The sequence below is a fragment of the Herpailurus yagouaroundi genome, unplaced genomic scaffold (genome assembly GCF_014898765.1).
Source record: "Herpailurus yagouaroundi ecotype Mexico unplaced genomic scaffold, PumYag 139, whole genome shotgun sequence".
NCBI classification, from domain to species: Eukaryota; Metazoa; Chordata; class Mammalia; order Carnivora; family Felidae; genus Herpailurus; species Herpailurus yagouaroundi.
The window spans coordinates 44,363,937-44,376,396 of NW_024412394.1; the positions used below are offsets into that span (position 1 = coordinate 44,363,937).

General features: G+C 37.5%; 1 protein-coding gene across 5 annotated transcripts in view; it reads right to left on the reverse strand.

The window, feature by feature from the left end:
* CEP162 (centrosomal protein 162) overlaps nucleotides 1–12,460 on the reverse strand; it is a 124,704-nt gene that overhangs the window by 35,222 nt on the left and 77,022 nt on the right. For 4 of the 5 annotated variants that reach the window (XM_040474085.1, XM_040474083.1, XM_040474082.1 and 1 more), the window contains 3 exons: nucleotides 11,181–11,344; nucleotides 10,100–10,204; nucleotides 2,273–2,485 (listed from right to left, as the gene is read on the reverse strand). In XM_040474085.1, coding sequence (XP_040330019.1) covers nucleotides 2,273–2,485; nucleotides 10,100–10,204; nucleotides 11,181–11,344 — 482 coding nt within the window. The remainder of the gene's footprint in view (nucleotides 1–2,272; nucleotides 2,486–10,099; nucleotides 10,205–11,180; nucleotides 11,345–12,460) is intronic. The other variant, XM_040474084.1, reaches the window with a different exon arrangement.

Here is a 12,460-nt window from a genome sequence, read left to right on the forward strand (position 1 = left end):
GAATATGGTGCAAAGAGGACGAGGCTCCCCGTGTGCCTGAGAGAAGGGGGAAGAGTGAATAGAGGGAGCACATTTAGGTTTGGGCTTGAGAGAGGAATGTAAATTTGGGGATAAGTGGAAGCAGGGACATTACGGAAGTAGGAAGAACACCTGCAAAGGCAATCTAATGCTTGGCGTGTACTGGGAACCAGAATGAAAGGAAGAAGTGATAAAGAGTGAGCAGAGACAGGAATGGGACGGGCTAAGGAAGCACAAAAAGAGAAAAATCAGGGTGAAGAGATTTAGATATATAAAAATCAGGTAGAGGGTTGGAATTCTAGCCTCTATGTGGTCACTGGAATGTTAATAGTAGCTGTAATTACTATAATCACTTATTGAATGTTTGCTATACTCCACATAAGGCCGTGGGGCTTTACATATATTTTGCCACTCAATCCTCCCAATATCCTATGAATTAAGGATTAACTAATTAAAATATTTTAACATCTACTCTGTGTCTTGAATGACGGAACACAATGGTGAGTAAAAGCAGAACAGTTCCAGCCATCACGAAGTCCAGAAGCTAGATGGGGAGAGAGATCACTCATGATCCAATCAAAACAGCTGTGAACATGGTAGAGACAATGGAGAAGTGCATGGAAAGTGCCTATAAGATAATTTGTCTACCAGGGAGTCCACGAAGGTTTCACTGGGGTAGCAATGCTTGGATTAAGAGCTAAAGGGCAGGAACATCTCAACTGAAAGAGGTGGGCAGAGCATACCAGTCAGAGGTAAGTGTACAAACTTCTGTGGCTGCAGGAAACATGGCAAGTAGGAGAAACACATATGACTGGATGAGAAAGCACAGAGTGAGAACACACTGGACAGCAAGAGGGGTGTGGCTATACATGGATTTATAGGTCATTTATTTAACCTAAGAGGAACAGGAAGTTATTGAGGGATATAAATAAAGGTAGGGGTGTGTGTGTGTGTGTGTGTGTGTGTGTGTGTGTGTGTGTGTATAAGACACAGATGTGAAAATATAATTTTGGCTTTAGCATCAAGAGCTGATTAGAGGATGGAGTGATGTGGGTATGTGTAAACTAGTCAGGAGATTACAATAGTTATCAAGGTCATTGTTTCTTAATGATGGCAGCCGAGTAACACGGTGATGAAAAGGAACAGAGGAAGTGAAAGAAATTCAGGAGAAAAAGTGGCATACTTGGCAATAAGTCAGTTGTAGATAACAACTCCTCTTACATATGAGGAGACAGAGGCTCAGAGGGTAAAGGATTTGAGGCCTCTGTCACTCACCAGCAATAGCACCTCAGGCAAGAAGTTAAATTGTGAACATCTGTTCCCTCATCTGTGAAGCAGAGTAGCAATATCTGTTTCTCACTGGTGATTGGAAAGATGATGCAGGATGAACTAAAATGTTCGTGAAAGCATCTAGCAAGAATTACTGCAGAAACTGTGTGCTAAACAAATTTTTAAAAGTAAATTAAATATCACATCTTCTTTCATACTTGGTCATCCTACTACTTGTATTTTCTGATTCATTCCTCACAAAGGATTAAAAAACTCAGAAAGTAAGACATTTTCAACCAACATTGCCCTGCTCCCTGCTCTACTCCAAAGATACTCTTCTGTCTCATTTCCTCCCCCTTGTCTAGGGAAATTTCAAGAAAGTATTTTCTTTTTTTTTTTTTTTTAATGTTTATTTGAGAGAGAGAGAGCACGTGCACAAACAGGGATAGGAGAGGCAGAGAGAGAGAGAGAGAGAGAGAGAGAGAGAGAGAGAGAGAGAGAGAATATCCCAAGCAGGCTCCACACCACAGTGCAAGATCCCAACATGGGGCTTGATCTCATGAACCTTGAGATCATGACTTGAGCCAAAATCAAGAAAGGGCTGCTTAACCGACTGAACCACCCAGGCATCCCTCAAAAGAGTATTTTCACCCATGGTAACTAAAAAATAATTTTATACTGGATATACACCAGACATGTTTTACCTTGCCTTTTCATAGCTTAATTACCACTAATTCTAGCATCACTGAGAGGAACACTGTGCTTGATTTTCTAAACTTGAAATAAAAAGAAAAGTAGAAAAAGGAGAGCAAAAAAGATAGGATGGGTCTAGGTTTCTTTTGCATCTACTGACATGCATGGTAAAGGTTTTACAAGGAAGGATGTTTAAAATTATTTGTTAAAATGAGACCTAAGAAGTGCCCAGCTCCCACAATACTGAAACCTTGAGATCTGAGCCCCATGTCCATGGCTAGATGGCACCCACCTTCATCTTCTGGAACTGTTGTTCCATGGTACGAAGGCTTTTCTTTGCTTCTTCATCTTTGCCCTCCAAATCAGCCTCTAGTTTTTTTATCCTTTTCTCCATAAAGTCCACTGTATTTCTATCCACTGGATCACCAGCTGCTGATGCAGCCAGTATTAAAGCAGGTAAAGAATTGGGATATCTTCTCTTTAGAATTCCTTCCATTTCCTTAACCTATTAAAATATTTTTGCATATACGTAAGATCACAAATATATTAAAATTAAGCAGTTTCATGTATAAATTGAGATTATGCTCTATCAGTCATGTCTAGATTTCAAAGAGATGTTTATATCACATCACAAGACTGAATCATATGCACAGAAACACAGATTAATTTCAAATTTTGCATCCCTAGATTATCTGATTTTAAAACCCTATAGTTTAATGTCTAATTTAATACTGGTTACTGGTTAATTTACAGAAATCCTCTTACATTTATCCAAAACAGATCTTGGGACTTTCTACTGTACTAGTAATAACCAATCTTTCTGAAGAGAAAGCTTTTTCCCTTCCCTTTTTCCCACAGACTCCCTTTGATGATTGTATTTATACTATCTATTGGTTGAAAAATGACATCTGCATATGAATGTACAGAATTTGTACAATAAACACACAGCTTCCTAAGCACTTGCCCCTATGTGCAACAATCTCCACCCTACCCCAACCCTCCTACAAATGTCCCCCTCCAACTGAAGTTTATTTTTTTAAGGTTTTTAATGTTTATTTATTAATTTTTTTATTTTTTAAACTTTACATCCAAATTAGTTAGCATACAGTGCAACAATGATTTCAGGAGTAGATTCCTTAGTGCCCCTTACCCATTTAGCCCATCCCCCCTCCCACAACCCCTCCAGTAACCTTCAGTTTGTTCTCCATATTTATGAGTCTCATAAGTCCTCATATGAGTGAAGTCACACGATTTTTGTCTTTCCCTGACTAATTTCACTTAGCATAATACCCTCCAGTTCCATCCACATCGTTGCAAATGGCAAGATTTCATTCTTTTTGATTGCCAAAGAGAGCTTTCATTGTATGTATATATACCACATCTTCTTTATCCATTCATCCATCGATGGACATTTGGGCTCTTTCCATACTTTGGTTATTGTTGATAGTGCTGCTATAAACATGGGGGTGCATGTGTCCCTTTGAAACAGCACACCTGTATCCCGTGGATAAATGCCTAGTAGTGTAATTGCTGGGTTGTAGGGTAGTTCTAGTTTTAGTTTTTTGAGGAACCTCCATACTGTTTTCCAGAGTGGATGCACCAGCTTGCATTCCCACCAGCAAAGTAAAAGGGTTATCCTTTCTCCGCATCCTCGCCAACATCTGTTGTTGCCTGAGTTGTTAATGTTAGTCATTCTGACAGGCGTGAGGTGGTATCTCATTGTGGTTTTGATTTGTACTTCCCTGATGATGAGTGATGTTGAGCATTTTTTCATGTGTCGGTTGGCCATCTGGAAGTCTTCTTTGGAGAAGTGCCAATTCATGTCTTTTGCCCATTTCTTCACTGGATTATTTGTTTTTTGGGTGTTGAGTTTGGGAAGTTCTTTATAGATTTTGGATACTACCCCTTTATCTGCTATGTCATTTGCAAATATCTTCTCCCATTCTGTTGGTTGCCTTTTAGTTTTGCTGATTGTTTCCTTCACTGTGCAGAAGCTTTTTATTTTGATGAGGTCCCAGTAGTTCATTTTTGCTTTTGTTTCCCTTGCCTCTGGAGATATGTTGAGTAAGGAGTTGCTGTGGCCAAGATCAAAGAGGTTTTTGTCTGCTTTCTCCTTGAGGATTTTGATGGCTTCCTGTCTTACATTGAGGTCTTTCATCCATGTTGAGTTTATTTTTGTGTCTGGTGTAAGAAAGTGGTCCAGGTTCATTCTTCTGCATGTCGCCGTCCAGTTTTCCCAGCACCACTTGCTGAAGAGACTGTCTCTATTCCATTGGATATTCTTTCCTGCTTTGTCAAAGATTAGTTGGCCATACATTTGTGGGTCTATTTCTGGGTTCTCTATTCTGTTCCATTGATCTGAGTGTCTGTTCTTGTGCCAGTACCATACTGTCTTGATGATTACAGCTTTGTAGTATAGCTTGAAGTCTGGGATTATGATGCCTCCTGCTTTGGTTTTCTTTTTCAAGATCGCTTTGGCTATTCAGGGTCTTTTCTGGTTCCATACAAATTTTAGAATTGTTTGTTCTAGCTCTGTGAAGAATGCTGGTGTTACTTTGATAGGGATTGCATTGAATATGTAGATTGCTTTGGGCAGTATTGACATTTTAACAATATTTGTTCTTCCTATCCAGGAGCCTGGAACCTTTTTCTAATTTTTGTGTCTTCTTCAATTTCTTTCATAAGCTTTCTATAAGTTTTCAGTGTGTAGATTTTTCACCTCTTTGGTTAGATTTATTCCTAGGTATTTTACAGTTTTTTTGTGCAACTGTAAATGGGATCGATTCCTTGATTTCTCTTTCTGTTGCTTCATTGGTGTATAGGAATGCAACCAATTTCTTTTTTTTTTTTTAATTTTTTTTTCAACGTTTATTTATTTTTGCGACAGAGAGAGACAGAGCATGAACGGGGGAGGGGCAGAGAGAGAGGGAGACACAGAATCAGAAACAGGCTCCAGGCTCTGAGCCATCAGCCCAGAGCCTGACGCGGGGCTCGAACTCACGGACCGCGAGATCGTGACCTGGCTGAAGTCGGACGCTTAACCGACTGCACCACCCAGGCGCCCCGGAATGCAACCAATTTCTGTGCATTGATTTTATATCCTGCAACTTTGCTGAACTCATGAATCAATTCTAGCAGTCTTTTGATGGAATCTTTTGCATTTTCCATATAGAGTATCATGTCATCTGCAAAGAGTGAAAGTTTGACCTCCTCCTGGCCAATCTGGATGCCTTTTATTTCTTTGTGTTGTCTGATTGCAGAGGCTAAGACTTCCAATACTATGTTGAATAACAGTGGTGAGAGCGGACATCCCTGTCTTGTTCCTGACCTTAGGGAGAAAGCTCTCAATTTTTCCCCATTGAGGATGATATTAGCATTGGGTCATTCATATATGGCTTTTATGACCTCGAAGTATGCTCCTTTTATCCCTACTTTCTTGGGGTTTTTTATCAAGAAAGGATGCTGTATTTTGTCAAATGCTTTCTCTGCATCAATTGAGAGGATCATATGGTTCTTGCCCTTTCTTTTATTGATGTGATGAATCACATTAATTGTTTTGCAGATATTGAACCAGCCCTGCATCCCAGGTATAAATCCCACTTGGTCGTGGTGAATAATTTTTTAAATGTATTTTTGGATCCGGTTGGCTAATATCTTGTTGAGGAATTTTGCATCCATGTTCATCAGGGAAACTGGTCTATAGTTCTCCTTTTTAGTGTGGTCTCTGTCTGGTTTTGGAATCAAGGTAATGCTGGCTTCATAGAAAGAGTTTGGAAGTTTTCCTTCCATTTCTATTTTTTGGAACAGTTTCAAGAGAATAGGTGTTAACTCTTCCTTAAATGTTTGGTAGAATTCGCCTGGAAAGCCATCTGGCCCTGGACTCTTGTTTTTTGGCAGATTTTTGATTACTAATTCAATTTCCTTCCAGGTTATGGGTCTGTTCAAATTTTCTATTTCTTCCTGTTTCAGTTTTGGTAGTGTATATGTTTCTAGGAATTTGTCCATTTCTTCCAGATTACCCATTTTATTGGCATATAATTGCTCATAATATTCTCTTATTATTGCTTTTATTTCTGTTGTGTTGGTATTGTTTATTTTTTGAGAGAGAGACAGAGAGATAGAGCACGAGCAGGGGAGGGCAGAGAGAGAGAGACACACAGAATCTGAAGCAGGCTCCAGGCTCTGAGCTGTCAGCACAGAGCCCGACACAGGGCTCAAACTCACAAACTGTGAGATCATGACCTGAGCCGAAGTCAGACGTCTAACCGACTGAAGCACCAAGGCACCCCAAGTTTAATCTATTTTTAAAATTACAGTTACTTCTTTCAATTAGAAAGCAAGGAGGGTTAGATGATATTTAATGAAGTCTTCACAAAACACTACTTTTCATTTAGTCTATTAAGCAATAACATATTTTATGGTCTTTTTGTGAGAAAGAACTGTACCAGGGTCTACAGAAATTAAAGCTTGATATTATATATGTACATATGTTTATACCTGTTTTTGTTAAATTACAGTTTAGATGTGTTTGAAAAACATATATTAAAATACTAAATTCTTTATTGAATAGTTTTCTACCTCTGAATATACAATAAAATAAAATAGCACCTGAGAGGCAGTCTAGTGCACTGGTTAGAGCTTTTTTGGAGTTCAGATTGTGCCACCAGCTTTATGACCTGTGTCTACTCCTCAATCTACATTTCTTTTGCCTCACTGGTAAAATGGGAATGACAATACCAATTTCATGGCATTGGCACACTTAAGTGAGGATCAAATGACATTTACCTTGGTAAAGTGCTTAGCAGAACACCCAGTATACAGTGAGGGCTTGATAATGTTGGCTTTTATTATGATCTGGTCTCAAAAACTACCCCCACTAAGGCAAGATGCATTGCTGGTACTTAAAATCCTATATATAACTTGAATATTGTTCATGTTAGGCATTGAATATTGTTCATCATTTGCAACATTTATAGTAAATATTTCCAGTCATGAAGACTGCTTGCACTTTCATATATGCACCATAAATTGAAATATATCCAGATACAAATATTGATAACTTCAATTGTGACATTTTCAAAGTTTTGCTTTCTCCGGTATTAAAAATCTAGTTATTTGAAGTAGATCTAAGCATACAAAGGTACATACATACACATATACAAAATGTATACTGAAAAGAGAAGAACTAGATTTTTAAAAAATGAATGTTTTTAAGAGACTTTTAAATATAGAGAAAAAACGGAGGGTTGTTGGAGAGGTTATGGGTGGGTGGATGGGCTAAATGGGCAACAGGAATTAAGGAAGACAGTTGGGATGAGCACTTCGTGTTATATGTAGGTGATGAATCACTGGATTCTACTCCTGAAATCATTATTGCACTATATGCTAACTTGAATGTAAAAATAAAAGAAAAAAAAATGTTTTAACATATTTATAATGCATTCATTTAAAATTTTAAGAAATATTTCAACCTAATTTTGATATCTTGAAGTACTTATTACATTTTTGGGGAAAATTAGATTTTACTTTATATTTTCTTTAATTTTGCTTTTTAATATTTTTCTTCGGTCATTGATATGAGTAAATGCTGGTCACTGATACCAGTGTGGCTGTCATACACAAAAGTAACTGCTTTTCCAAAATTTCTCATTGGAAATTAAACTATGGAATATTCCATTAAATAAAAGTATGAATTAAAAAATGCACATAATCTGAAATTTTCATTATAACAGGCATCTAATTAATTGGCCCCATTTTTAATTATGAACTTTTAGAAAATGAGATATTTTATTCTAGAATTAACCTATTTCAGAATATGGCTCCAAAATGATTCTGAATACACTTGATATACCTTTACTTTAAAATATATATTAAGGTTTAGGGGCACCTGGGTGGCTCAGTCGGTTAAGCCTCTGACTTTGGCTCAGGTCATGATCTCACAGTTTGTGAGTTTGAGCCCCTTGTCAGGCTCTGTGCTGACGGCATAGAGCCTGCTTGGGATTCTCTCTTCCTCCCTTTCTGCCCCTCCCCACTCTCTCTCTTTCTTCTTCTCTCTCTCAAAAATAAATAAACATTAAAACAATAAATATATAGTAAGGTTTAAAATCATTAGGATGGAAATGTTCATGGGAACAGAGTAAGATCCGAAATGTACACACAGTAAACTATACAAAATATTATTAATAAACAATATTTTAGAAAGATATAGTCTAAAATGGTAAGCCAATACATTTTTTAACAAAAGCATTTTTTTATTTTATTTTTTCATTGTTATTTATTTTTTTAATTTTTTAATGTTTATTTATTTTTGACAGAGAGAGAGAGAGAGAGAGAGAGAGCGAGCATGAGCAGGGGAGGGGCAGAGAGAGAGGGGGGACACAGAATCCAAAGCAGGTTCCAGGCTCTGAGCTGTCAGAGCAGAGCCCGACACGGGGCTCGAACTCACAGACTGCGAGATCATGACCTGAGCTGAAGTCGGTCGCTCAACCGACTGAGCCACCCAGGCGCCCCTATTTTTTTTATTTTTGAGAGAGTGTGAGTGGGGGACGGGCAGAAAGAGAGGGAGACACAGGATCTGAAGCAGGCTCCAGGGTCTGAGCTGTCAGCACAGAGCCTGACACGGGGCTCGAACTCACAAACTGTGAGATCATGACCTGAGCCAAAGTTTGTACTTAACCAACTGAGCCACCCAGGCACCCCTTAATGAAAGCATTAATAAAAGAGGAAAATAACTTGTATTCAGTGCTATATTTCTAGTCAATATGATTTACCATTTCAAGTCTTAATTTTGCTTTTAAGCATGCTTCATTTGTTTTCACTCTGATACATTTAGTTCTGCATTCATTTATTAATTCCCAGATATGGCGCTGCACTGGAGATACAGAAGGCAAACAAGATAAGCCAGATCCTTGCTTTAACAGCACTTGTACTCCAATGGAGGAGAGAAACTAATAAAGTAAATCAACAAGTAAATAAAATAACTTTCTAAATTATTTCTCTTAAAGTCATCAAATAGGGAAGTAGTTGCTTTGGTCTTTTCTCTCTCACAATTCTGGATGGCTTCGTCTACATTAGCTAATCTAAATCAAAAGCACTGAAAAATAGGCAAGCAATCCTGTACTATACTTATTTCAGAATACTTCTAACTCTTTAAAATACCTCTGTCCTATTCCTCTCCTGGCTACTAAGCCAAGTTACCGACCATACCTTTTACTATAAGAACAGGTCCTGTAAAAGTAACAAAAGCTAATTTTTTAGTTTTCCTTCTCTCAGAAAACTGGGGTAATATTGAGCCCAGTGATGACCTCACAGTTTTGGGTTTGTGATGGAATAATAACTGTATATTTAAGTGTCATGACTTGACTATAGAATTATGCTCCCTTATGCACAGGGCTGGAAATCCTTCTTTCGTTTTAATAATTGAGTTATGAATACAAATGCTAAATTACAGAGTTTTAAAAACAAAAGGAAAAAGTTAATATTCCACCCCACATTAACTACTTTAATGAAAAAAATCTTTATCCTAATAAGCATTACAACATAATTTTTGAAAAGGTCTCCCAGCTACACTGACCATAAAATGAATACTTCTAAGCTTGACGGTGAGCAAGAACTCAAAATGACGGAGCTTTTTGGAAGGCTAAATGTTCCATTTATTTCCAGGGTGTTTGCAACACTTCTCAAGCACTTCTAACATGTTCCCAATTTAAAAGTCTCCTTTCCTGTACTCCTCTCTCACCAAACTTTTATGAGGAGAAGGAATCCTAATTCTATACCCAGAGTTTTAAAATTCTGCTTCCTTCTTTCTAGATGTCTAATAGAGCTGGAATGAAAATAACCTTTCATCCATAGGTCTACCATCAAATGAGGCACAGCAGCCTAAAAATTCTTCATGTATAAAGCCACAGGTTGTACAAAATGATGTTGTTTACTACTTTTATGGCTGTCACTTTAAATATTATATATAAAGAATATTTAGAGGGCAGTTCTATATTAAAATAAATGAATAAAAGTATGAATTTTCAGGTTGACTATGTTTTTTAGGAACTACTGAAATAGCAGAAAACAAAAATTCTCTGTATAAAAAATGCCCTAATGAAAATTTACCCTGAACACATACTTGTCGCTCTAGGTCTTGAATTTTTTTGGCATCAGCTGCTTTCTCTTTTAAACGTATCTTCTGCTGAATACATGGATTTCCAGATTCAGCTTTCAGTTTCTCAACCTGTCAATAAGTAAAGAACCTGTTAAGCATATTTAAAACATACCAGAGAAACACCAGGAAAGAAGCATAATGGTAGGTCATTCATTCATTTATTAATTCCCAGATAGGGTGCTGCGCTGGAGACACGAAGGGCAAACAAGATAAGCCAGGTCCCCGCTTTAACAGGGCTTGCACTCTGATGGAGGAGACACATGGTAAGCTAATAAAGTAAATCAACAAGTAAATAAAATAACTTCAGAGAGTGACAAATGCTATGAAGAAAATAAAACAGGGGCGCCTGGGTGGCTCAGTCGGTTAAGCATCCAACTCTTGATTTCTGCTCAGGTCATAATCTCAGGTTCATGAGACTGAGCCCTTCGATGGGCTCTGTGCTGATAGTGTGAAGCCTGCTTGGGATTCTCTCTCTCCCTCCCTCTCTGCTCTTCCCATTTGTGCACATGCCTGCATGTGCATGCTCTCTCTCTCTCAAAATAAACAAACACTTAAAAGAAGAAAATAGAGTGAAAGGGTCAGAAGAGGGCAGGATTGGTAGCTCCATTAGATTACAAGATCAGGAAAGGTCTTTCTAAGCAGTAGAATTTGGAGCTGAGACTTGAATGAGGAGTGAGACATGGAAGAACATAGGCCAGAGTAATCGAGTGAAGGCAACCGGTGGAACAAGCTTGGCATGTTCAAGAATCAGAGAGAGTTTTGATGTGGCTGCAGGACAGTGACTTGTGGAGTGTTATACAGATGAGGCTGGAGAGACAGGCAGGCAGGGTTCAGACCATACAGGGACCTGACAGGTTGTGATAAGGAGCTTGGATTTATTCTCAGTCTATTCTAAAACAGACTACACATCTGTGAGCAAACCCAAACCATCTATTTTAATTGGCAGAGTTTATAGTACTGATTTAATCACACTTACAAGGCTAAGAAGAACTAATTGTTGAATGGGGTACATCTACAGAAATACATTCTCAAATGATCTTATTACCGCAAGTTTGAGCTTCTCAATTTCTTCATTTGCTTCTTTAAGCCGAAATGCATCTTTATCCAGAAGTTCCTGATTTTCAGCATACCATTGTAATCTTTTTTGCAGGCGACTGATTTCTTGTTTATGTGTTTCTTCTAAAATTTTTATTTCATATAATTTTTCACCTATAGGATGAAACTCCTATAAGATGAACTCCTGAACTTAATTATAATTTCCCAAAATATGGAAATAAATTAAATTACATAGAAACCAATGCCAATCTAATGAAAGCATTATGAAAAAATAATAGGCAAAAAAAAAATTAGTGTTTGCAAGGCAGTATCCAGTTTAATCTGTTAATAAAGAGAGATGAACATTGTGTTCATAGTCCAACTCCTCATAGTCCAACTCCTCAAATTCATAGCAAAGTTGGCTGTGTATAATTTTTTTTTGATAAATCAATTGTTTTCCCACTGACTTTCATTATAAAAGCAAAGTCATTTCCATGGGACAATAAATGTTGGATCCAAGAGATAATAAACATGAAGAATTCCTATAACTATATTAATAAATTGCAATGGGAAACATTAGAGAGTGCTTACCATACAGGATTTCATTTAACACAACAAACATATGATGGGTATTGTTATTATTTATTTTACAGATGAGGAGACTAAATATAATTTTCTTACAAACAGGTGGTGTATATCTCACAGTGAAGATCATGGTATCACAGTGGAGAGATCTTACAAGGACTCTTCGGATCTACTTTTCTAGTCCTGTGTTCTGTCATCCTAAACTCCAATCCACAGGTGCACTCGATATATGCTCATGAAGCAAGCACACTCCAACAACCTCCCTTCATTCCTTCACTTCTGAGTCTTTCAACCTGTCAGGACCCGGCTCAAATGCTACTCTTCCCTGAAATCCCTACTTAGTACCATGTCTCATGTTATTTGTATTTTTTTTTTATATTAAACTTTTCTGCATTCTTATTTTCCCTTGTTTTCCCTGATGGGGAATGTCACATTTATCCTTGTGTTTTCTATAAACATAGGTGTAGTGTTATTTGTTCATTTGGCAAATACTTAAGAGCCTTTCTTTCAGACCCAGGGATAAAAAGGCAGACCATACCCTCAGGAAGGTCACAGACATGAAAATGAATAGACATAATATGCCACAAATTCAAAACAATCCTTGATATTCTCTGATCCTGCAATTAGTCCTGCCAAAACCAACTAACCCACCTATTAATAACTTTTTTTTAAAGTTTCTAAAACTACAATATACTTCAAGAAGTA